At 34.4% G+C, this 27786-nt stretch overlaps 1 protein-coding gene across 1 annotated transcript in view; it reads left to right on the top strand.

Moving 5' to 3' along the window:
- The window catches only part of GABRA2 (gamma-aminobutyric acid type A receptor subunit alpha2), a 105990-nt gene that overhangs the window by 66282 nt on the left and 11922 nt on the right, over positions 1 to 27786 (top strand). Inside the window, exons 7-9 of the mRNA XM_055587403.1 lie at positions 7414 to 7616; positions 21331 to 21559; positions 23349 to 23462. Of these exons, the coding sequence (XP_055443378.1) occupies positions 7414 to 7616; positions 21331 to 21559; positions 23349 to 23353 (437 nt within the window). The 3' untranslated portion in view covers positions 23354 to 23462. The remainder of the gene's footprint in view (positions 1 to 7413; positions 7617 to 21330; positions 21560 to 23348; positions 23463 to 27786) is intronic.

The following is a 27786-nucleotide window of genomic DNA, read 5'->3' as shown; positions in this document are numbered from 1 at the left end:
CAAAGAAACGTTGAGTTTCAGTGGTCCCTTGGAGGTGATAAGGGAAGACACAATCTGCTAAAGTAATGTCGTGGAAACATTCATTTATGGAGGCCTTACCAGGAACAGGAAAATCCCCACTGCTGGGAGATGGGCATGTGGGAAGTTTGTGAACTTTTTAGGGAAGTGCAACTTTTGAATGCCTAGCTTTTCTATCTACAGTGTAATGGGACAGACTAGGCTGAACTAACAGAGAGAAAAGCTGGCTTATGAGAAACTTATCCCTGCAGTATAAATAAAAATGAAGGAAGGGAGGGAAGGAAGAAAAGCTTATAATCAGTGTTAACAATTTTCATGTCAAGTTTCTACAATCAGATGAAAGAAAATAAAATTTAGATAACAGGGGCAATTTAAATATGGTGAAAAACATTTATATTGAAATTGCTGTAACATTTTATTGGCTTGAGTGACTAGACTCAAATTTAAATTTAAGCTAATGGTATGGACTCAGAATCATAATTAAATTTATGGTTTGCCATAATTTGAATATGCATTTTTTGTAGATTTTTCTTTGTTAGTCCACATTAATGTATCTGTCATTCCCCAAAATTCACAGTTGAATTAGAAATGATTAAAAGTCATTATCTCTTGTTTAAATTAAAAATTTTGCATTTTGTCTTATCACAGAAGCAAAGAAGGGCCACTTAAGGAAAAAAGTGAATTTCCCTCAATGTTAATTCCCCAGAGTAACTAATATCAATATGATTATCTTGGATAATACCCTTAGAGATTTTGTCCTTTCTTGTTTATCTGATAAAATACCAAAACAATTAAATAATAGAAAAATCACTGAAAGTATTTACAGACAAATATTTTAGCAGCCTCTGTCAGAGGCAATGGATAATTTTTGGATCAAACAATGGGCTAACCAAAAAGATTTAAGAGGAAAACCTGGGAAATGAATTATACATTAAGATAATTAAATAATTTAAAAATAAAATCATAGAAAAAATCTGATTTTTTTTTTCTATTTCAACTGAACTTGAAATAGAAACAAAGTTTCTAGTTCATCATTCCAAACCACATGCTATCTTATTCCTGAACATGGTAACTTAAGATGAATGTCCTTTTTGATTTTTTTACTTACTAAGTTCATGCAGTATATCTATATTGACACACAAATTCCTGTGCATAAACTTTCATGAAAACTGAATCATGAAACATTTTTAAGAAAAATATATTGTAGATTTTTTTACAGTCAATATTATCCCAACTTTATTGTTGTGGTATTACTAATGTAGGTATTAAAAATTTTATTAAACTATTTCCCAATCACTGATTGCTAACATTACCACCTTTTTACTTTTACAAGCAGTGTTCATAATAAGAAGCCTTGTGTATCATTTATCTTTAAATATTTTTCTGCTGTCACTGCAGTAAGGTAGGTTTCTGATAGTATTAATAGCAACAAAAAGAGAATAAAATAAATAACATTTAGTAAATTCCCACAATGTCCCAGAGTTTGTGGTAAATACATACTTAACTTTCACAACATTATTCTGAAGTAGATATAGTCTAAAGATCTGTTTTGAAGTTATGGAACATAAGGAGAACAGTTGAGAAACTTACTCAAGATCACACAGGCAGCAATTAGTGGAGCCAGAATTCAGACCCAGCAATCTGACTGTAAGATCTTCTGAGGACAGAACTACACAGATTTCATCCTGCCCCGGCTCATCTAGAAAAATTCCTAGGTCTCAGGGGAGACCCATTCAAATTGTTTGAAGTGATACCAACAAAAATGGTGGAGTAAGAAATACTAAAATCCCACATCTTCATAAAAGCAATGAGAAAACGGTAAAACTGTTAAAATCAACTTTTTCAAAACCTTGGAAATCAGCCAACAGTTTGCAACCCTGAGTACAATTATTTGAGAAAAATTGTAGAATCTTCATAAGAATAGTAATCTTTGTGGTACTGAAACTTACCCTAGTCTCATATCCACTCCCCACCTAAGTGGTAGTCTTAAAAATAAAGCTTGAATTTCTGGTACAGGAGGAGCTCATTTAGAAAGAATTCTCATCACTTCATCTGTATGGTGTTTCCCTGGAAGATCTTCTCAAAAAGCTTCTTTTTATTCACCTGACTCAGAATCCCCTCCAGTGTCAAAATCACTACCTGAGGGATACCACTGAAAGCCTTTCCAGACAAATATTTTAGCTGCCTCTGCCAGAGGCAATGGAAAACTTTTGGATCAAACAATGGGCTAACCAAAAAATTTAAGAGGAAAAGCTGGGGAATCAATTGTACATAAGTGATTTGAAAGACACCAACGTATTTCTTAGAATCTAGAAGGCCACATGGATACACAGTTATGTGAATACCCAAAAATGACTGAGGAAGCCCAAAGCACTCCCCTCTCATTGACCTTGAGCCTCTATACAAGCAGGAAGTAGATGCTAAGGCAGAGTTGTCAACTGTGTGGCTGAATGTTGAAGACATACCCCAACCTGCATACAGAATCACCTGACAAAGACAGATAAATTTATGCTTTCAAGGGTTTCAGAAAGTCTGTCCAATCATTAGATGGCCATTAGGCTAAGAAAACAGAGACTTCAGTTGTCCCAAATGAAAAGAATACAGAATTTACAGAATTAGTTAAGAAAAGTCACTATGCAGAGTTCATAAATACAACGTCACAATTGAAAAAGACCCTGGAAAGGGTAAGAATATAATTTCCAGAATTGCCACATCACAATATTCAAAATGTCCAGTTTACAACAAAAATATAAGGTCTGCAAATTTTAAAAGTATATACCATTTAAAAAAATAAAAAGATTCATTAGAAACTGTACCTAAGGAAGCCCAAGTGTTGCAATAAATAGACAAAGACTTTAAATAAGCTACATTAGATAAAATAGAACAGCTAAAGGAAACCATATCTAAAGAATGAAAGTGTACTAATGATGCCTCATCAAAAAGAAAATATCAAATCAATAGAAATTATAAAAATTAAACAAGTAGAAATTCAGCAATTCAAAAGTACCATAACTGAAAAGAAAAATTTACTAGAGGAGTATAATAGTAGATTTATGCAATAAGAAGAAAGAAGCAGTGAACTTAGAGATATGTCAGTTAAGATTCTTAAGTATGGGAAACAGGGAGTTAAAAAAAAAAATGAGGAAAAATAATGAGTGCCTAAGACGGAGGAGCCTGGTAGGCTGCAGTCCATGGGGTCGCTAAGAGTCGGACACGACTGAGCTACTTCACTTTCACTTTTCACTTTCATGCATTGGAGAAGGAAATGGCAACCCACTCCAGTATTCTTGCCTGGAGAATTCCAGGGACAGAGGAGCCTAATGGGCTGCTGTCTATGGGGTTGCACAGAGTCGGACACGACTGAAGTGACTTAGCAGCAGCAGCAGTAGCAGCAAGACAGTTTTGGCATATTATCAAGCATGTCTGTATATGTACAGTGGTAGTCACAGAAGGAGAGAAGAGGGATAAAGGGATTAAAATATTTGAAAAACAGTGGTCAAAATTTTTCAGCTTTAATGAAAAACACAAATCAACTCATTCAAGAAGCTCAATAATCCAGACAAATCACAAGAGAAAAAAATTCCCTGCAGATCAATCTCTCTTATGAATATAGATTCAAATGTCCTCAACAGGAAACTAACAAACTGAAACCAACCACATATAAAAAGGATTGCACACTTGTGACCAAGTGTAATTTACCTCAGGAAAGTAAGGTTGGTTAAACATACAAAAATCAATCAATGTAATAATCCCAAATAGATTTATGGAATATGGAAAAAAATACACCATTATCTCAATAGACTCTGAAAAACATAAAACATCCTTTCATGTTAAAAAAAAAGTCAGTGAACTAGCCCTAGAAAAGGACCTCTTTAATCCAATAAGGAGGATATTTAGAGGTGAAAGATTAAAACTTTAGTTCTAACATCAGGAGCAAGACAAGGATGTCTGCATTCACCAATTCTATTCAACATCATACTATAGGCATTAGCCAGGGAAGTTAGGCAAGAAAAACGAATAAAAGGAATCCAATTTGGAAAGGAAGAAATAAAACTATATGCAGTCACATATTCTTATATATAGAAAACTTTTAATAAACCACATAAAAACTATTAGAGATAATGTCAGGAAAATGTCAGGTAGAAGATCGATACACACAAAAAAATCAGCTTTGTTTCTATATACTAGCAATGAATAATCTAAAATGGAAACAAAGGTATTTCTATTTACATAACAGCCCAAAGAATAAAATATCTATAAATAAATTTAAGTTTAAAGGTGAAAAACTTATAAACTGAAAATTACAAAATGTTGCTGAAAGGAATTGAAGTTCTAAATAAATGGAGATGACATATGTATGTCCAATTAAAATGGATAGATATGTCACATTTGGAGATTAGAAGATTTATTATAGTTAATATGGCAATATTTCCCCAAACAAGGAATTTAATGCAAAATCTACCAAAACTCCAAGGACATTTTTTGAAAAAATGAGCAAACTGACCACAAAATCATAGGGAAGTATAAGGGACCCCGAATAGCTAAAATAATCTTGAAAAGGAATAAGAAATTTGGAGGACTCATGCTTTCCAATTTCAACACTTACCCTAGAGCTATGTTATCAAAACTGTGAATTTTGTATAAGGACAGACATGTAGATGAATGGAATAGAACTGAAAGTCCAGTATATATATGGCTGAATCCTTTCACTGTTCACCAGAGACTACCACAACATTGTAAATGGCTATCAGTTCATTTCAGTCACTAAGTCATATCCAACTCTTTGCGACTCCATGGACTGCACCACCCCAGACTTCCCTGTCCATCATCAACTCCCGGAGCTTACTCAAACTTATGTCCATTGAGTCAGTAATGCCATCCAACCATCTCATCCTCTACTGTCCCCTTCTCCTCCCGCCTTCAATCTTTCCCAACATTAGGATCTTTCCAAATGTCAGTTCTTTGCATCAGGTGGCCAAAATATTGGAGTTTTAGCTTCAGCATCAGTCCTTCCAGTGAATATTCAGGACTGATTTCCTTTAGAATGGACTGGTAGGATATATGCCAGTATAAAATAAAAAGTTTCAAGTTTGAAAAAAAAGAAGAATTAAAAGTCCAGAAGTAAACCCATCTTTGATCAGTTGATTTCATCAACAGTCGTAAGATCATTTAATGGGGAAAGAAAAGTCTTTTCAACAAGTAGTGTTGGGACCACTGACTATCCATATGCAGAAGAATGGATCTGGACATCTACCATATACAAAAAATCACCTCAAAAAGGACCAAAGACCTAAATATAAGATCTAAAACTATAAAACTCACAAGAAAATATAGGCTTAAATCTTTATGACCTCAGATTAGGCAACAATTTCTTAGATGTAGTACACCAGTTTGTAATCCCTAAAGAGAATTTCATTGACCCACATCATCTTCAATGCCAGGATAATATCAGTCTTTCAAAGTTTTGCTAACATTTTGCTGGTAATACTGTTTTTAAAAGCATCTCATTATTGCTTTTTTTTCCTTGACTGCTGATGAAGTTAAATTTATTTTCATGTCAATTGCATTTATATATGTGTGTGTGCATGGGAGGATAGGTAGTTGTTTGTATGTGTAGGTATAACTGTCTTGTATTCTATTTAATTATTCTACTGTACCAAATTCTCAAAAGCAAACACCATCTAAAATCTTTCACAGTTTGTTGCATGTTAACACAATATATTTCTTAAATGTGTTTTATAATATTGACTCAGCAGCAGGTGAGCTAAATTTATTTTTACCTAAATTTATCTTTCTACCTATCATTCTTACTACCAGCATCATATTCCCAGATTCATTCATTCATAATTAAATAGAATTATTGCTATTATGAATTGTTAACTCTATGGTGGGAAAAAATCTGTTTTATTTATCCTAAGGGAAAGTAAGGGAGAAGGCAGTGGCACCCCACTCCAGTACTCTAGTCTGGAGAATCCCATGAACGGCGGGGCCTGGTGGGCTGCCATCTATGGGGTCACACAGAGTCGGACACGACTGAAGCGACTTAGCAGCAGCAGCAGCAGCAAGGGAAAGTAAAAAATAAAATATAAAAGAATTTCATTATATGAATGAACATTTCACCAACATTTTGATTCTTTTAATTTAATATATCTTCTGTGTACATAATTGGGCTTCCCAGGTGGCACTAGTGGTAAAGAACCCTCCTGTCAGTGCAGGAGACGTAAGAGACATGGGTTTGATCTCTAAGTTGGAAAGATGCTCTGGAGAAGGGCATGGCAACCCACTCCAGTATTCTTGCCTGGACAATCCCATGGACAGAGGAGCCTTGCAGGCTATAGTCCATGAGGTCACAAGGAGTCAGACACGAATGAAGAGACTTATCATGCATGCATGCATGTGCATAATTAATCCTCTCTTGAATCTCTGATAAAGCAGGTAACTGTAGACATTTTGACTGATGTTGTGACTGTCTTCTGAGTTATTGTTTTCTTTTTACTTAACCATTGTGATTTCCCCGAACGACATTCTTTAAAACAACGGATATATAAACTACTCCTTAAAATTAGTGATTAATATTTTATAAGGTATAGCATTTAGTTGCTTGTTTTATTTTTCTGTAAATTCTACGAAAGAAGAGTGAAAAGTGAAGTCGCTCAGTTGTGTCTGACTCTTTGCGACCCCATGGACTGTAGCCTACCAGGCTCCTCCGTCCATGGGATTCTCCAGACAAGAGTACTGGAGTGGGTTGCCATTTCCTTCCCCAGGGGATCTTCCCGACTCAGGGATCAAACCCGGGTCTCCTGCATTCCAGGCAGACGCTTTAACCTCTGAGCCACCAGGGAAGCCAAAGCTTCATTATTAAAGAAATTCCATCCTCACAATACTAGCCAGTCTAGAAAATTTCATACTTAGCCTAGCTATACTTAGATTGAAGAACTTCTTAATCATAGTTCTGTTGTGATCACTAGTGTGGATGACTGGTCCATTGCTTAGAATGAGTCAAATAAATGATGAACAAATTAATGTGAAGCTTTGTGAAGGGTTTTTTAAATTAATGTTAATGGGAAATGGGTCAATTTCAAGTACCTGCTTTCCTCATCAGAAATTCTACTTCAGTTTCACCAGTCTTTCTAACCTCAATGGTACTTAAGCAGAAAAGGAGATTCATACAAACAAAAATGAGAAAGCAAAGCATTTCAGAGTCATCACTTCAAAAAAATATAATAACCATTTATGATAATCAACTTTGCAGTATTTTCTTTCAGAAGACTTTTGTTTGTTTGCTTTTCTAGTCGCTAAAGGTGGCAATGAAAGTACCTTTTGGGGAAAAAAAAAATATTTCCAATGCTGTCGTACTGGTATTTGTTGATGTTTTTGCTTCCTATCTTTTTGCAGGAGTAACAACTGTTCTAACAATGACAACTCTAAGCATCAGTGCTCGGAATTCTCTCCCCAAAGTGGCTTATGCAACTGCCATGGACTGGTTTATTGCTGTTTGCTATGCATTTGTGTTCTCTGCCCTAATTGAATTTGCAACTGTTAATTACTTCACTAAAAGAGGATGGGCTTGGGATGGAAAGAGTGTAGTAAATGACAAGGTAAGTGAGAACTTCCTTCTACCCGTGATTAAGTGAATCCCTGAACCCATTTAGCTTGTAACAGATACTGTTCCTCAAATTTGACATTAAGAACATTCAAACATAAAGCTTTCTTTTAAAGTATGCTCTTGCCTGAAATCCTTTAGGAGTGCTGGTATTATTACTTTGTTGAAACCACTTCCTAGCATCAGTTGAGCTCTGACAGTGTGTCAAGCACTTGCTAAGTTTTCTACATATGCTCTCTCATATAATCTTTACAACTTTATAACTAGGATCTCTTTTTAATTCTCTCTTTTTTTATGAAGAAGGTATAGTTTAGTGAAGTTACTTACTTGCCCAAGTTCACACAAGTTAATGTTTACTTAAACCCAGATCTGCCTGACCATTAAGTTCATGCCTTTAACCACACCACTTTCCAGTAAAAAGATTTGGAAAAGAAAAGTGGGCATTAATTTTACCAATTATAGAATCTCAGGCCCTATCAGTTGGCTGAGTTACTCCAGAGTTATTCTTCAGAGATGCGGGTATCATCTCTGCTGCTTGGATGTAAAAAAACTCACGGGATTGTAATCGCTCCCATGTTGTATGAATAAGTAAGTAGGTAGGAATGCCTAGACGTTTTCAGTTGCTCATTTAGTCCACAAGAGAAAAAATATTTATCTTTAAGATTAACTTCTTTGGGAATTATTGATGCCTATTTTTCGGTTTCAGGTACTGAAGGAAGTGTGAGTGTTTTGCATTGATAAATAGCTATTTCCTTTCTCTGTCTGCCTTAAGAGGAGCCTTTGTATATCTGCCTTAAGAGGAGCCTTTGTATACATCACAATGAGATATAAAGTTTCCTCAATAATAATAAAAAGTTCTACTTGGAGGGTTTCTTTTCTACAAAGTATCTATCTGAATACCCTTCCATCAAGTTTGGAAAAACATACTTGCTGATTTTCCTTTTCAGTTATTTGAACATAATTTTTTTCTAATTTATATGATTATATTGACATTGATATTATAGTCTTTTCCCTTAACTTTGTAAACTGTAAAATTTTAACAAGTGCTGATTTATTTCATTTTATAAGCTATATTTTGTATACTAATAGTGAGTAAATATTAAAGAAAATCTGATTAATATTCTATGCTTAACTTTTAAGTTATTTCAACATTCCCATCACATTTTATTGTTGATTTATGTTTTCATTCCCCATATAGTATACTGCTTTTTCATTGCTATCTATGCAGTTACTTCTTTTAAGTTATATAAGTTACACATGCACTTTCATACTAACATTTTTTGAAGATAAAATGCTTTGCAAATACATCACAAAAGATAAATAGTGGTTTGTGATGTAAAACTATGTAGAAATATATTGATATTTTATTTTTAATGCATTGAGGTGCCAATCAAATTGACACTCTGATTTGGCATATCAAAAAATATGCCTTCTCAACCCCTGAACTTGGAAAATACAAGTACCTATAAATGCAAAAAAAAAAAAAAATCAAAACAGATTCCTGACAATGCATTCTAAAAGCAATAACCTGACAGAGACAAATACTAGATTTAAGTCTATCCACGTATCAGATCACATATAGTGCAGATAAATCTTGGTTGAAATCATTTATGTGCCAACCTAATTTGCAAGAGAACAACTAACAAAATTTGATTATTTCAGTTCTAAGTGTTTCAAGTTCAGTGGTTAAGTTAAAGGGAACATTACATCAGGCTCCTTGCTTGTTAACCACTTTTCCATAGCTGGAGTGCCAAACGCAGTGTCAGGCAATTAGTAGGCACTGCAGAAAGTTTTGTTGAATAAAAGAATAAATTGATTTTTGCTATTAAATCTGGCAGTGTAATACCAATATGACAAGACTTCTTTGCCTGCATGGAAGATCTTTTAATACTTTACAGTGGTAAATTTATCAGGGTGTACTCATCCATTTTCATGATTCAAATACATTTTGAGAGGTTTTTTTTTTCCTATTGGAAATAACCAGGTTCTTAAAACTAAAAGGATACATTGTGGAATGCCTCAAACTAGCACATCTGCCTTAAAAAAAAAAAAAAAAATCAGTGCAATTTACTCTGTTTTAGTTTTCCTTAGATTTAATTAAGTGGAAAACAGTAATTTTCCTGAAATACAAAGTTTTTATCCATAGGCCAAAATGGGATCCTTTTAGTTGAACCAGGCTGGAGGAAGTCCTCATTTTTGGAGTTAGTAAGCATGAGTAAATGCACTTAATGATCTGTCAATCCAAAGCATATATAAAAAGTTATTTAAGGTTTGTTAACTGGCAAGTATTAATTTGTCTCATGAGGATAATCACTTGGAGATTCATATTAATATTGTATGTTTGAAAAAAGAAATATGTATTAACATACAGTTTATATGTAGATTGTGCTCTGATGATCTTTAAGGTTAGTTTTCACAAACAAATAAACTCACTTGCTTCATATTCAAGCTACATTTGAGCCCTCCATTAGAAGACAAAGCCTATCTTGCTCTGTGATCTTGCACAAGATTGCACACTACTTTTTGCCTCAGGTGTGAAATTAGTTAACAAAACTTTATCGATCTAAAAATTTAGTGCAGGATCAAATAATTCAACTTCACATATTTATGCCTTTTCATATATGAAAGTATCTATTCAACTTCCCAAATTCTTCTGGAACCTTCCTCAAGACTAATTCTTCTACCTTATCTCTTGATTCCTTTTCCTCTTGTTTCTTTTTCAATACTAAACCATCGGTTATTATTTTCTTTTCTTACTTCTTCAAAGCCATCTTCTCTTTTTCAACTGCTTCCTGTAAGTTTCTGATGATGCCTAATATACTTAATTTACCATAAAGGCAAAAGCAAAACTCTCTCCAGATTCTATCACCCATTCCCCCATCCTCAGATTCCCCATTCTTCTTTTTCATTCAAGCTTTTTGAAAGCATTGCATGTAAAGTGTATGTTCTCCCTTTCAGTTTAATTTTCAGCTCAATGTAATCAGGTTATCTTTCTATTTATTGTCCTGTAGCTGAAGGATTCCAGTCTCTACATTTTCAAATCAGATAATTTTTCATTTTTCTTAAGGGATTCGCATTGAACTCATTGAATACTGTTATACTCCAAGACTTCATTTCAGGTCCAAGTCAGCAACTTTTTCTCTTCTGTCAGGCCTTTAAAACAGGGCTTAGAATATCACCTTCCTTCCTTAAATCTTGACAGCTGCCACTATTCATTCTGTTCTTTGAGATTCTTTCCCTAAGTGTGGAGTATGTCCAGTCTATCTAGCATTTGCTCTTGTTTATCCCCAAAGACAGTCATTTAAATGTATTTTTTTGTTCTTGCTATTACTATGTGATTCTCATTTTAAGGATTTTACTGAAAATACTTGTAGGAATGTTAGCCACACTATGCATTGTCTACTGTTTATTATCTCTAAATAGATAAAACCTACTCATCCTCAGCACAAATACCAGTGTGAAGTGAAGTGAAAATTGTTCAGTCGTGTCCAACTCTTTGCGGCCCCATGGACTATACTGTACATGGAATTCTCCAGGCCAGAATACTGGAGTGGATAGCCATTCCCTTCCCTAGGGGATCTTCCCAACCCAGGGATCTAACCCAGGTCTCCTGCTTTGCAGGCAGATTCTTTACCAGCTGAGCCACAACGGAAGCTCATGAGAACTGGAATGGATAGCCTATCTCTTCTCCAGGGGATCTTCCTGACTCAGGAATCAAACTGGGGTCTCCTGCACTGCAGGCAGATTCTTTACCAACTGAGCTATCAGGGAAGCCCAGTCCTCAGGAAATTTCTGAATACTTGCTCCCTTGACCCCTGAAAAATTAGATCATTTTATAAGTATGTATAGTATCCTGCTCTTTTGCATTTCATTCTTTATTAGAGCTTACAATTGCATGCTTAAGTCCTAGCTCCTTCACTGTTCATGGTAACAATGACCACATTTATTTTAATAAAACATTTATCTTTGGCCCTTTGTACAGGGCTTACTATACATATTAGTTTTCAATAAATGTGGTGTAATTAAGTAAGCATAACCAAATCATAACCACAGCCCACACCTTTATCTTACCTTCCACAGTTATACCTTTCTTTTAACTTCCAGGTTCATATATCCAACAGGCACCCATGTTCTACATGAACATGATTTTTCAATCTTTGCATATCTCTTTTAAAAGATGAAAGAAACAGCAAGCAACCAAAAAATAATATGTCCTAAGTGCCTATTTTTTCATATGTATCTCAGTTCATGGCAAAACCTAGTTTCACATACCAACAAATTGAAAACATCCCTTGAGATCTAACCAGCTGTAAATGTCCATTTTCCTATGTGTATGTCCACAGGCCATGTCCTTACCACCTTTCATTATTTTCAGTCTGTTTATTCCTCATTATCTCTAATCATGTCTCCTTTTAATCCATTCTGTACAGTAGTTCCAGTGTTATCTTTCTAAAACAGAAATATGATCATTTATTTTTTAGCTCTTTAATGAATTGCTGAAAGCAATTTTTCAAGCATCTCAGCTAATATGGCCCAACTATATAGCTTTCTGATACATTTGTTTACGTCATGAATGATAAGAAAGTATTTTGCTGTTTATTGTGCACTTACCACTATGTGCCTGGGAATATCGCTGTGTCAAAATGAGGAATATAAGATTCATCAAGTAAAGTTACTTGCTCGAGATCACACATCTAATAAATGGTGAATCCAGGACTGAACAGATCTGAAGTCCATGCTCATATTCTTCCTCTAGCCATTAAAAGCATCCCCAACTATCCATGCCTCCTCCCATCTCCATGACATTAGATGTGTTGATCCCTTTTGCTAAAATGCCCTCTCCTTTCTTTCTAACTGATGAACTACTTATTCCCCAAGACCTATCCAACTGTACGTAATTGCCACCACCATTATGCTTTTATAGTACTTGCCACAAATTCCTTTTATGCAACCTCATTACATTATACTTTTATTATAAACAAAGCTAACAGTAAGTTATATGGTATAGAGGAGAATGGTTTTATTCTCCTCTTATTCGTTATTTCTCTGCTAATACCTAACATAATGTTTAGCACATAGCTTTTTGAATTAAATTTTAAAATATACCTTTACTCTCTTAAGACTGTGTTTACTTCTAAATATGAGTCAGTGGTTCTACACTGGCCAAGAAAAGCATATTCTTTAGAAATACACTACATATTAAATTACTAAAAACACAGACATAACAACACCATAATATCCAAATTAACATGAACTGTGCCATTATTTTGGGATTCACTCCATGGTAATCACATTGCATCACATTTCAAGTGTTTTTATTCATCTATTTGTATTTTTTAAGATCCTTCTTTGTTCCAAAAGCATTTTAGACAGTCTATCAAAAGAATGTATGTACTTAAATTATTATAATATTATATAAATAGAAGTAGAAAATCAGGATGAAGAAAAATAGACTGCAAATATGTCCACAATTTGGGCCAGAATATTAACTGTAGTCCATATCTGTGCTGTGTGCTGTGCTTAGTCACTCAGTCATGTCCCACTCTTTGCAACCCCATGGGCTGTAGCCTGCCAGGCTCCTCTGTCCATGGGGATTCTCCAGGCCAGAATACAGGAGTGGGTAAGCCTATCCCTTCTCCATGGGAACTTCCTGACCCAGGAATTGAATCAGGGTCTCCTGCATTGCAGGCAGATTATTTACCAGCTGAGCTACCCAGTAAGCCCAGTCCATAACTAGAATAGCTAAGATTCAAATTCTAAGCTTCTTGGCTATGAGAATGAACCATAGGGGGAAGCTTATTTCCCTTTAACCAAAAAATGGAAGTATAAATTTCCTCAGAAAAAAAAAAATCCTATACTGAATTCTTTTTTAAACAGTATTATATGGGTTTTATATTAGAAAAGGGCTTCCATAATAGGTCAGTTGTAAATAATATGCCTGCAATGCAGGAGACCAGGGCTCAATCCCTGGGTCAGGAAGATCCCCTGGAGAAGGAAATGGCAACCCATTCCAGTATTCTTGCCTGGAGAATCCCTTAGACTGAGGAGCCTGGCAGACTACAGTCCATGGGGTTGCAAGAGTCGGACACGACTTAGCAACTAAGCCACCACTATATTAGAAAAAGTTGGGTGCTTTGCAAGTAATGTCAGCATTTTCCCAATAAATGCAGTAATTAATTTCATATTGATGTTTCTTGTAGTCCCCTTCAATAAAAGCTGAAGGCATTACATTAACTTACAACTCAGTGAAGGCAATTCTTCAAGGAGCTAAGCTAATATGGTCCAAGTATATAGCTTTCTCATGGCACAATTTTATCCAAGGAAAGACTTTAGAGTACTTAGAGAAGTGGATGGACTGTATAACCTTCAAACAATCTTCTGTAAGTATCACTTTTTTTAGGATGGCTAGCAGACAATTAACAATACCATTATCTAATTAGGAAGCATGGTTTTTTTTGTTTTTTTTTGTTTGTTTGTTTGTTTTTACAAATAATGGGCTTTCTAGTAGCCGCAATGACTGTAAAAAAGCAACATTGTATATAGGAAGAGCATAGAGTTGCCACTTTGGAAACGGGGTTTTCTCCAAAGACTATTGTATTTAGTGTTATATTTATGAGAACTCCATTTCCTTATGCTAAGGGACACATTCAGATTCTTTCTGACTTTGAAACTGTGATTGCTATTTTCATTTATATGCAGGTCATTTCAGTACTAAGTGTCTACATTAGCTAAAGTGTTTACTTAATTTACTAATGCATCATTTTATCTAATACTCTAAGAGAACCGAGATTGATTTGCCACAATGGTATAAGACATTTTGATTTTTATAATAAAAAAATCTTCAGTCTGGAGTTTCCCAGACTGAACTTTTAAGTATATATTTGGACACTCTAATAAGTGATAACCTCAGGATATTCTGATTCTTATAAAACATCCTTTAAAAAATAGAAAGTTTAATAGTATGTATTATAATTCCTTCTCATTCCACTTAAGTAACAGCATCAACAGATTCTATAGCAGCATAATTTTCTTTTTTCCCTGGATAATGTATAAAAATAAATCATTTACTGCTTTAGTGTATAACCATATTTTCCCGCTTCTCTTTTATATGTCTCAATCACAAGTAAAACAATTTCCACACATATGTGGAAATTCCAGAGTGTTATTTTTCAATTGAGCTTATTTTATTATTTCCTAGTCGTCTACATCTATAGATGGTGCAGTTGAGGACTTTAGGGATAATTAGATAATATAATTGTAGAACACACTATTAAAATCCATTTCTGTCAACCTAATAAATACTTATTGTATTCTACAAAATATATGGTTATATGCATTGTATATACTTATATATATCATTCCAGTAGATGTCATTCATTTATCATGAAGCAAACATTTTTTTAAGCTTGATCTGTGCTAAGAACTTGCTAGAAGCTCTTCATTGCCCAGTCTCTGCCTTCAAGGAGTTTATAATCAAGTAAAAGAGGAAAAGAAGTGAAAAAGTTTTGTGTGCCACTACAGAGACAAGCACTGAGGTGTGTGGAAGCACATGGAAGGGGTGCTTGTGCAGTAGGTTATTATGTCTCAATAGATGTGATTTTGAGCTGAGTCAGTATAAAACAGATCCTACTAGGGGACTGGTGTGGCTTGATTATCAGCTGCTAGCTCAATTGTGGTATCATTCACCAGTTAGGAAATACAGTTCAGGGTATCATTCACAGATTAGGAGGATGTACAGGATTAGGTTGGGAGTGAAAGTAACCTGATTTCATTTCTGGATATTTTATGTCTTAAGTAAAGTGGCATATATAGGTGGAGAAGTCTAGTGAAATATAATGGGTAAGAATTCTGGTGAGATAATTCAATCATCCCTGTATTGGTGGCAAAATGAATTAAGTCACTTAAAATTAATAGAAATGAGTAGTGCCAAATGGCTGTAATTTCCCTCATCCTGCTTCCATTTGGTTTTATTCTTCAGACTTAACTTTATTTTCTTTACTTATATTTTCAGCCATATCTTGCCTTATTCATCAAAATGTACAGGTGACTTACCTAAGAACCTTAGTGTAGACATATGGAATTAGTAAAATTAGTCTGTAAGCAATTAGATAGTATGAGATATCAGGGCTTACCTAGTTCTCAAAAGAAACAAAACTTTATCTAGGGACACAAGCTTTAAAAATATATCTCATGGCAGTGAGTATTTTCATATAACAATAGAATTCATTGCCCTATTTCTTTTCAAGGGTCTCAGGATTTTATCATAAGTCAAGGGTTGAAATAAATAAAGTAAAATTGGTGTGTGGGGTCAAAACGACGTGGCCCAAGTAGTTAGCATGCTGATCATCTGGCTTGATCGGAGGTTTGCCTGATATTCAAAGAAGACTTCATAGCATGATGTCTATAAACTTGATTCTTTTAAATAGAAGTTAGAAAATCCCATGGACAGAGAAGCCTGGTGCAGGCTACCATCCATGGGGTCACAAAGAGTCGGACACGACTGAGGGATTTCACTTTCACTTAGTAATGAAAAGGACAAAGTAATATCTGCTAGTAATGGCCTAGAGTATGGATATTCTTTGATACTATTACTGGCAGATCTGTGTCTTACAAATAACAGTAATAGAACATATTACGTGGACTTAATCTATGTACTCTGCTTTAGAAGATCTTAGAATTAAGTTGGGCTTCAGATGGTGCTACTGGTAAAGAACTCACCTGCCAATGTCGAGGACATAGAAGCATGGATTTGATCCCTGGGTCAGGAAATTCCCTGGAGGGCATGGCAACCCACTCCAGTATTCTTGCCTGGAGATCCCCGTGGATAGAGGAGCTGGGGGCTACAGTCCATAGTCTTGCAAAGAATTGGATGTGACTGAAGCAACTTATCTTGCATGGAGAATTAAGTTACAAATTAGTAGAAGTCAGCTATGATTTTAACAGTTTTTTTTTCCTATACCCATGTTTTAAAGTTTAAATCTGTAGGAACAATCTGCTTTAAGACAGATTTGTGGTAATCATTTTCAAATGTAGTGAAGGGGAGTTATTATATCCTTGAAAACAAGATCTTATAAGAGTCTGAGTTAGAAAGGCTTTACAGAGCTGTGGCTAGGAATAGATGTTTAGCCCTATAAGGTGCCCTGACCTTCATTCAGTAAATTGGTATGAAATTATAGGTGCCAGCTACTGAATTTCAACTAGAAATAGTATTCATGGCTGTTGTACTTTCCTTGCTACTGGGTTTGAAAACACTTAAGTTTCCAAGTTCCAAGGGAACATTTTGAAGCCAAAACCCATCATCTTTTTGAGCTCTTGAGTCTACCTCTGAAGTTCATACTGATATTCAGAAATTGGAGCTATACTTTGAACAGTGAAGAGAAAGTATGATGAAATTCTGTCCTTTGGAATGATAAGAAAAGTTTTGAACATATGTTAGAATGATTTTTAACACCGCTTATTTTAATGCCCATCACTGGTTGGGATGAAATAAAGAACATCAACATACAGATATAAAAAACTGATACTAGGCTGATATAGACTAGTACAGCCCTTATGTGTTTTTATAGCTGATATCCATTCAGACTGGTCAGAGTATCTGTTCTGATTTGTTGATGCTTCTGCTCTAGAGTTTCTTAAATATTTTTAGTGTCTCCTGTGTATTTATGTACAATTGAAGGGAATTCAAGTGAGGGTCAGGAATGGTATTAGTAAGAGTTAGTACAGTTTCTGACATGACTGAGTGACTTCACTTTCACCTTTCACTTTCATGCATTGGAGAAGGAAATGGCAACCCACTCCAATATTCTTGCCTGGAATCCCAGGGACGGGGGAGCCTCGTGGGCTGCCATCTAGGGGGTCACACAGAGTCGGACACAACTAAAGCGACTTAGCAGCAACAGCAATACAGTTTCTGTCTATAGATTCCTCTTACAACAAAGTATATTTTACATTTTATGTTTTTGTTGTATCAATGACTAACCCTATACCATAACTCCTGACCCAACTTGAACATCTATCTTCCACAAAATCATCTTTGTTGTTGTTGAGTTGCTAAGTCATGTCATGTTGCTATCTCATAGACTGTAGCTCACCAGGCTCCACTGGGATTTCCTAGGCAAAAATAGTGGAATGGGTTGCCATTTCCCTCTCCAGAGGCTATTCCCAACCCAGGGATCGAACTCAAGTCTCCTGCATTGCAGGCAGATCTTTACCACTGAGCCACCTGGGAAGCCCATAACCAGCACTCCACTCCTCTAAATGGTTATGGTTTTCAATGTAATTCAAATGCGCATTAGTTAATTTGATCCTCACAACAGTTCAGTATGGCTTTGGTATAATTATCTCTCTTTTAAAACTAGAAGCTGAAGCAAGGAGAGTTTAAAAAACATTCCCAAGGTCCAAATTCTCCATAACTGCAATTAGATGTCATTTTAAGTGATACTGAGGTATAATTGCAATAATATAAACACTATATGTTAGAACTTTATGGGTTAAAGTCTTTTAGAATACTGACCTAGTGATATAAACTCCAGTTGAAATATTTTGAGAAGAAGCACTCCCAGGGTTCACACAGCTTCCCCAAAGATAAAGTCACATATCAGGCTGTTTAAAGCAGAGACTTGGAAGCCACACACATCTAAGTTTGTGTACTTTTTCAGTCACTTGTTAGACAGGAGACCTGGTCCTGTCATAAAGCCCCTTTAGCTTCCATTTCTGATTGTGTAACTTGGAGTTACAACATAGAACTTGTTTCTTAGCCAGTAGTGAATTTTGTCACCAATGACATGTTAGGCTTAATGCTCAACCTGACATATCCTAGTGCTCATAAGGTGTTAGTTATCTTTACTGCAGGTATATGCCTTCCCATATGTAACATGGGAAAAGCTGTTGTATAACTTTCATAAAGCTACAAATGATAATCTCTCAGCCTTTTTCTTTTATGCTCCTAGCAAGTCTGGAAGAATGCCTTATCAGCAAGGGAAAGAGGTGAGGGAGAAAACAGATGACAGTGAAGACCAGGAAATGCAGGCCTGGTTACAGATCCTTCTGAAATTTCAGGGGCCTTTTGTTATTTCACTTGAACATTTTGAGAATTATTATTCAAAATATTGATACTCGAAATTCTGTTGTAGGTCAGTTGGTCCTCTAAATCTGTTAATTTACACTATATGGGGCTTCCCCGATATCTCAGTTGGTAAAGAATCCTCCTGCAATGCAGGAGACCCCAGTTCAATTCCTGGGTCAGGAAGATCCCCTGGAGAAGGGATGGGCTACTCACTCCAGTATTCTTGGGCTTCCCTTTGGCTCAGCTGGTAAAGAATCTGCCTGCAATGCAGGAGACCTGGGTTCCATCCCTGGGTTGGGAAGATTCCCTGGAGAAGGGAAAGGCTACCCACTCCAGTATTCTGGCCTAGAGTATTCCATGGACTGTATTGTCATAGAGTCAGACACGACTGAGTGACTTTCACTTTCTTATTCAAAATATTGATACTCGAAATTCTGTTCTAGTTCAATTGTTCTAGGTCAACTATGTACTATTTTGCTTAATTCATTGCTACTTCAAATTTGTTTGCATTCAGGTAACTAATAGTATGTTTATATTAGTACAGAACTACAGTTACATAGTTTTTCAGGTTTTATTAAATAGTGTTATGTAATATTGAGTAAATATTTTCAGGTTTCATTAATTTGGCTATATGTTATGTGCCCACCTCATAGAAGGAATCAGGCTAAGGTTATGATGGTGAAGAAGACAGATACAGCACCAACTTTCATTGACCTTAGATTCTAATAAGAAAAGAAGAGTGTCAATCAGATAATCACACAATTAAAGAAAGAATTTACTCATTTTGAAAAAATGCCATGATGGAAATAAACTGGGTGCTCTGAAAGAGTATAGATGGGGAGCAAGGATGGCCTTAGATAGAGTGGTTAGGGATCCTTTTGGAGGAAATAACATTTAAACCAAGACCATAATATGAGAGGAGACTGATCATAGGGAAAATGGGATGGAGAGAGGCCATTCCAGGATGAGGAAGTATAGCCACTAGGTGGCGCTTCAGATGTTCTGGGGAGCTCCAGTTCTTTACGTCTATGTGCAGAAAGAATCCAGTGAGAGGCAGGGTGATAGATAAGAAGCGATTCATTAGAATAAGATGTTCATGAGACTTAAAAGTGGGCAGGTGAGAGGGTGCCATACCCCAAGGACTCAGTGGGCTACAGTTTTATAATCAAAGGAAGAGAGGGGAGGGGGTGAAGATCACCTTATTCTTTATTTTTTGAATAAACATGAATATTTCCATCATTAGTTCCTCCTCCATGTCAGGAAGGGGAGTTTTCTTGTCCCTACATGGTCAAGCCCGGATTGTCATGGTACAATGGAAATGAGTAAAAAGGTGGCAACACATGCTAAAAATGGTAAATCATCTCAGGTTTTAGTATAATGTTACCCTTTCCTTATATTTTTGTTTTTAGTGTACAAAGAAGAGTGTATCCCAGAAATCATTAATTTATTAAGCTCACTGGGCAGGATGTGGGTCTCATGCCACAATTGTTTAATTGTTTGGGGGCATGTCTCATGCTTCTGTTGCTTGGTTTTATTGCTAAGCAAGCCTAAGTTGGTTTTGTGGTTAAGCCAACCTGCTTTCTAGAGTGATCATTAACTTACAGGGGTCTCATACTTTTTTCTTTACTTACAATTCCTTAGTGGGATTAACTATTTAATTACTTACTTTATCCCTGTCTTACTAGTAAATAGTAAATCCCTATTACTTACTTTATACTCTGTCACTATCAGAGGTAGCATAGCCAAAGGCACCAAGCAAAAAGGTCCTCTGAATACAAGTGATTTCTATGAGACTGATGTATAATAAATAAAATAAAGACACCATGGTAGGAAGTGTTGATTTCATGCTAAGTTCCATGAGATGGTCTCTTAAGTGAGACTTAAGCTCAGAAATGACACCATCCATTTTAAGTCTTAAAAAATCCCCACGGGGGGCTGTAATTTGACTAATTATCTCCCAACTGGGAAAGCACAAAGGAATGCTGTTTAGTCCTGGCAGGAGAAAACTGTGGCCCAGACCAGAGTGGGTGAGAATTGGACAGGGAAATTTAAGGAGAAACAGGATGTAGATGAGCTAGGCAGAAATCTAAATGTTTGTGTTTCATCTTCCTTTAATGTCTTTAGTATTTATTATACTACCATCTGTATATGGATACAATTTTCTACCATTGAGTAAAAGCATTCCTATATGGTTTTGATATGAAGGGAAGATATCCTATTATGAAATTAAAGAAATTAAATTTTCAATGCAAAATTTGAGAGCATTCACTGCAGATGATCATTCCTCTTGTTAAATTATTTCTATATTTCATTTATTCATTCACTCATTCATTCAACGAATATTTCAGTAAATATAAGAGTCAAAAATGTTGTATCATTTTGTTAAAGTTGTATTTTAAGTGTTCTATGTAAACAACAAGAAATGGTTCTCCAGGAAAATGGTACCATTGATTTACTCTGGGGATTTCCTCACCCTTGTGGTTTTAGGACTTAATTAACTCCATTTATTTCCCTAAATTTCTTCCTTCTAATGTATAGCGATGCTTATCAAAATACTTTTCTTCAGGATTTGAAACTGGAGTTTGGAAAATACTAAGAAGAAGTCTTAATCCGCATTCTGTTACTTCTTGTGTTTTTTCAATAGAAAAAAGAAAAAGCCTCTGTGATGATACAGAACAACGCTTATGCAGTGGCTGTTGCCAATTATGCCCCGAATCTTTCAAAAGACCCAGTTCTCTCCACCATCTCCAAGAGCGCAACCACTCCAGAACCCAACAAGAAACCGGAAAACAAGCCAGCCGAAGCCAAGAAGACCTTCAATAGCGTTAGCAAAATTGACAGAATGTCTAGAATAGTTTTCCCAGTTTTGTTTGGTACATTTAATTTAGTTTACTGGGCCACATATTTAAACAGAGAACCTGTATTAGGGGTCAGTCCTTGATTCTAGGCACAGGTTGTCTTTGAGATGTATAGCAACATTAAACTTGGTTTGTTTTGCCATGTACAGTCTGACTAATAACTGCTAATTTGTGAACCAACATGTACAGTATGTATATAGCATCATAGCTTCTAGACCTCTAATGGAGACACGCATTTGCTAACTCATGGCAGAAGGCACCCCATGCCCAATGAGCCATTGCCTTTTTAAAAGATTTACCCTCGGAATTGGTCTAAAGTAGATTTCAGGTGATCTGATTTATTTTCTCTTATTCTAACAGCAATGAAAATGGAGATCCTATAGCACCCTTTATGGACCCTTTTGATTTAGGTCTTACATAGGACTATTTTCTACTGTTACCTATAGAGTGAAATAACATTGTCTTTCCAAGATGAATTCCTCTAAATAACAGAACCTCCTATCTGCAACGTCCCTTCTCGAGTGCTCAGAATCCCTGCTAATATAATTGGAAACTTAGCACACATCTAAAGAAAAACTAGAGATTTGAAATCAGCTTTTAATTACTTTGTTTAGTATCTATTGCCATGTACATACTACGGCATGACAAGTTCAAATAATTATGAATCACCCTGACAAGATGTTCGGTATGCCTAGGATTTAATAACTATTGGAATGCCATGGTCATCACATGTTTCACATCAGAGTTTATTTGAAAGTAATAATTGAAATCCTCCAGATTATTTTAATCATTGGAAACTACCTTAAATTAAAAAAAAAAAAAGATGATAAATAGGTCTTAGTATTTCCAGGTATGTGTTGTATTGAAATTGATCAGCTAAATTTTCTTGGTGCTGGAAACTGGAAAAGACATCCAGTTTGGCTGCTGTGGAGCAACATTCATATTGGATTAGAAAATTGTGCCAAAAACTCCCATCAATGAGAATTCATAGGTGTCACAGAGTATATATGAGCACTTATACGATTCTCTCCTTTCCTGTTTACTGCAAATTCTGCCTTAAGGCTTCTTTTCACCAGGACTCAGAAGCCAGCTAATTACAAAGAACAGGGCAGTTAATTGGCACATTTTTCTGTCTTGAAAGCAGCTCTTTCAGATAAGAATTAATGTAAATTCTGCTTTTGTAAATTGCAACTTTAAATTTCTCTGACTCAAATTTGCAGCTTTGTATATGAGAAGAGGTTTTGGTAAGAGTTGAACATTTTTAAACTGAAACTTTAAAGCATCACCAACAGATTGTGGATTAGTTCACATGCACAAACAAAACACACACACCCACGATTAGCTCAATTAGGATATGTATACAAATATTTAGCTAAATTAGAAACTATAGTTTTCAATTTTATATAATTACTAATTATTAATGAGCAAAATTCGTTTTCCTTTTAGAATTTAAAATACTCTTTATGCCCCTGAAATATGTTACAGAAATTATTGTGTCTCATGTTATCAGACTCAACATTTTGGGCAAACTTAAAATCCTTTTGACTCACATATACATTAGCAGTTATTAGTTGACTTTTACTAATAGATACACCTTTATGATGGTGTTTTTGTAGAGACATAAGTAGTCAAATAGTGGCATTTCTTGCAGTTTTGTACAGTATTTCAGTATAGTGCATAAATAGGTATATTCATAAAATCAATAAAAGGAGTTATCTTATGGAAACAAGTAAAATCACAGCAAAAACTGCTATTCCTTTGCCTCGTTTATAATTTTTATTTTTTTCATTTTTTTTTGTTTCAGTGTGATTCTGTTACATGCTTTGCATGATTGTGTTAATACCAAGGTCACAAATGCATCTTATTAACAGAATTTGCCATGAAGACAGCCTTGACATTAAAAATTCCCTCACAAAAGGTAATCCATAATCTTTAATAAAATAAACTTGTTACATGAGCCAATAAATGCATTTGTTTAATTCCCTTCCAAAGCACTGTTTTGGTCATCTAAATAGTTTTTTAAAGTGCATTTTATTCATATACTGCAATGGAAGTTATCCTATTTTCTTACACCTTTAAATATATCATAGCTCTTCCAGGTGGTTTAGGGAAGGGTGCAGTAGTCTAAGACAGTACACAATGCTTGAAGGCAAGCAATAAAAATGTTTTGTGTGGTATGTGTTATTAAACATTTAAAAATATTGTTCTTATAAGTTCTACCTTTCCCCCTTAATGTGTGACTATACATTATAAATTTATAAATATGTACATGTGTAAAAATATTTGTAAATAGCAGTTTCTGTAGGACAACAGAAAAAAACTCACCTATACCTTTGCAAAAGGCTGCTCCTACATTGATAGTACCTGTTTATTAAAATTTATGGTAGATTGACCAGAAAAGTTATCATTACTGTTATTTTTATTTTTAGTTTCAATTGTTAAAATCTTATTTGAGCCTGATAACATCTTGACAGTTGAGATAGTCCAGTCATGTGGATCAGGGTTTTCTATTATTTCTTTAACTTTCTTTTTTTTTTAAACACACTTCTTAGCCTTTTAAAGTTTAGATAAATTGCAGAAGCTTTAGTCTTGCTGGAGAGGGAGGATGCGCCATGGTAAAGGATTTTAAATTATAGAACAAGGGTCTTTACAATTATTCTCCCTTCCATGAATCCTTTTAAAAACACAAAATAAAAGTGACATGGATTTATTAAAAATAAGATTCATAACTTCAGAAAACATTTTAAATAAAGTAACAATGGTCCCTTTGGCCTATAATATCATTATTATTTTATGCAGTTGTATATTGACATAAATAATTATGGTATGTACAAAATGTAGATAAATACATGTACATATATAGAGATATAATCTCATTATTGTATAGTTACTGCTCTGATTAAGCTAATATTTGTTCAACAAATATTTTTTACCTCCTTCCATTTTCCATTCCATGGGGATGGTGTTAATACCACTCATATCATGTCCACAGAATTTAGTTGAAAATCAAAGTGCATCTCATTCTTGTAAAAGACTTTAAATCAAAGACCAAATATAATATATAAGTTAATTTATCACTGAGAATTGATTAATGAGTTATGAGATCACGAGTGTGCTAAGATGGTGGCTGTTTTGCTATTTTCTTCTATTTCTGTTTATATTTGTTTGAATAGAAAATGGAACTAATATAAAACCATTAAATAATTTTTTTAAACTTCAGTGATTTTTAAAGTGCCAGTCTTAATGTTTAGCAATCTTTTCAGGGATCTATTTTGAATTTATCTCAGGTTTGGATAAGTGATCCCCTAGAGCCACATTGCCAATTTTTTTTTTAAATAGTTCATCGTTTATTTAAAAAGAGCACAAAAGCTATCATTTCACTTATACTTTTTTGGTATATATACATATATATAAAGTTTTCATGATATGGCTCTTTTCACATTGCTGGTTGAAGGAACTCAACTCTGCCATGATGTCATAGATCCTAAAAGGGCCCCAAAGCTGTATGGAGTCTGTTGATATTGTACTTTGACATGGCCTGTCATCATTCTAATGTGAGGATAAGCGAAGTAGCTCAGGTCCACCTTCTGCAAAGTCATGGTTTTTCAGCATCTATCAAAAAAAATTTTTTTTCAAATGCTTCATACTTATTACACTCAAACAGTGCCTGTGGAATACCAAAATATTTATGACTCATTTGAAATTTGGGACCTTATTAATAGCCTTATTATATTGGTTTTCCTGTTATTAGTCTTCTGGCATTCCTATATCCATCTGCATATTTTTGAAGCAATTCTCAGATTTTTTTTTTTTTTTGCCTATAGAAAGAATCAGAATTTCAAATTATGAGTTGATTGATTGCTACCCTGTAATGCACTTATTTTCCTTTTAATTTAGGTCTCTGGCAACCTTGGGTTTACCTCTTCTTAATCCAAAGTATCCAGAAGCATAAAATTAAAACTGGGAAGGGGTGTGGTTACTTTTTAACACTTGCATACTTAGAGACCAGAGACACTGTTTAAAAATCACTCATAACAGTATGGATAAGACAAATAATGATATTTTTCTCTATTGAATTCATGCTTTAAAAATGAAATTCAATATTTAATAAAACTCTTAATATCCATAATCTTGCATTTTCAACATTTATATTAAAGATACTAATCTTTTTCATTAATAGTTATACACTCATACTTTCATCAAATTCAAAAATGAATTTAAGACCTCAAAAAAAGGGAAAAAAATTCAAAGAGAAAAACCCACTTGAAAAATGTTTATTGCTAGTTAAACCTAATGAGGCACTTTCCCTTTTTAAGTCCTAAGAAAAGTGAGAAATTATACATACATAAATATATACAGAGATATTTAACAATCATGAGTCTATCAAGGTAAGCATCATGATTAAAATACTAAGATAGATTAAGTTCATGTGAAAGGCATTTTGGAAAGGTAATTAAAGTCTATTTCTTATAAGTTTATATCACTTTCTCAAAAATTCTTAATTATCCAACATATTTAGATCACAATTTTCAACCTTATTTAGGTCAAATATTCTATTTTGCCAGTTTATATAAAGAACTTTTTTTAGTACTTATATACTCCACTTCAAATCATTTTCTCTATGATGAAGTTAATACATAAATTAAGATTGCCAGTAGGAAATGCCAAGGAATAGGTTTAGGTGTCAGTTTATAGTAATACTCTCAAAGAACCTTTAAAAAGGCCTTAGCTTTGATTAGAAATAGGGGTGTGTGTGCGTGTGTGTATTTTCCAAGTATAAAAGAATATTTTGACAAATTTAAACAAATTTATGAAATAGAAACAATTTCTTTTATAATGAATGTACTTCCAAATGTAGCTTTTTTTAAATTGGCAATTAATTTAGTCAATAGAATAGTTTTTTTTCAATAGATCCAACAAATTTATTCACTGGAATTTAGTCTTGAGCCCCACATAGTTAGAAATATCCTTTCTACAAAGGTGTAAACGTTTTCCTGATGTATTTTTGGTTGGCTCTTTTGAGCCATTAAATTTAAAATAATATAACAATTGTGCTTGTAAGATAAGATAAAAAAATCTTTGAATTTCAAGTTTCTCAATGGGAGTTTGTTAAAGCCTCTATTATATTTAATATTCTGTTGATCATTTGCAAATAAGTCATCTATATATGTGATTGATTAGTTCTATATCTTTTTTGAATTGTAAAGCAACTAAGAATCCATTTTTTGTGAAAGAAGCTATTCCCTAACATTGGTTGCAATTTAGTTTCTGGGAATATATTACATTTTTCTTTTTTGGTCTATAGGTATAATAATGTATAAAAAAGATTGAAGTTGATTAAGCACACAAAATACTAAGCACTTCCCTCTTTATTTTTCTCATTTCTTAAAAAAAATGACAGTTATTTTAGGGGTTAGAGAGAATTTATTTGCTATATTATTGCTTCTATGACATTCAAAGTCACTGAACTTCAAGGATTATTTATTGATTTCATCAATTTGTTGCAAATTACTATTTATAGAAAGAAGTCTAATATGACATCATATAAATGTTGGTGTTGGCACTGTTAAATTAGCTTAGTTGGTATAAAAAAATGTTTTTTATGCTTTGTTTATAAGACTTAGTTTACCACAACATGCTGCCCAAGTAGGCTTATATTATTGGATAAATAAGTGTAACTCCAACAAAATTGATTTGTGAAAACAAATGGTATTAGGAAAGCAAAACAAAGGTGTTAGACACAGAATTACTTTAGGAATGATGACTTAAAGATTTGTCCCAACATGTATGCCTGTGGCAGATTCATTTTGATATTTGGCAAAACTAATACAATTAGGTAAAGTTTAAAAATAAAATAAAATTTAAAAAAATAAAAAAATAAAATCAGGGAAAAAAAAAATACTCAACACAATAGTTGAAGCAGTTGGCTGTGTTTTAAACCCAGCATAATATGTGAAGAACTTTAATGTATGATTGGAAAGATCTAAATGAAACTGAACTTTGAGTTACAATTTTCATGAATTAAACATTACCATCCGTGGATAAGTGCTTGATTGTAGATCTTGGACACCTGCTCCACACTTGATTTCAAGTTTATTGGTATCTAAGTTTTTAAAGATTCTTTTGAGCAGATAAATATTCAGGTTTTAGGGTGCTCTAAATAGGATTGTGACCTTTCATGAAATATTCCCATTAGAGGTCACGTGCATGGAAACAAGAAAGCTTCACATTTGTTGCTAAAT

Source organism: Bubalus kerabau, chromosome 7, assembly GCF_029407905.1.
Source record: "Bubalus kerabau isolate K-KA32 ecotype Philippines breed swamp buffalo chromosome 7, PCC_UOA_SB_1v2, whole genome shotgun sequence".
NCBI classification, from domain to species: domain Eukaryota; kingdom Metazoa; phylum Chordata; class Mammalia; order Artiodactyla; family Bovidae; genus Bubalus; species Bubalus kerabau.
This window is presented reverse-complemented; position numbering and strand designations above follow the sequence as displayed.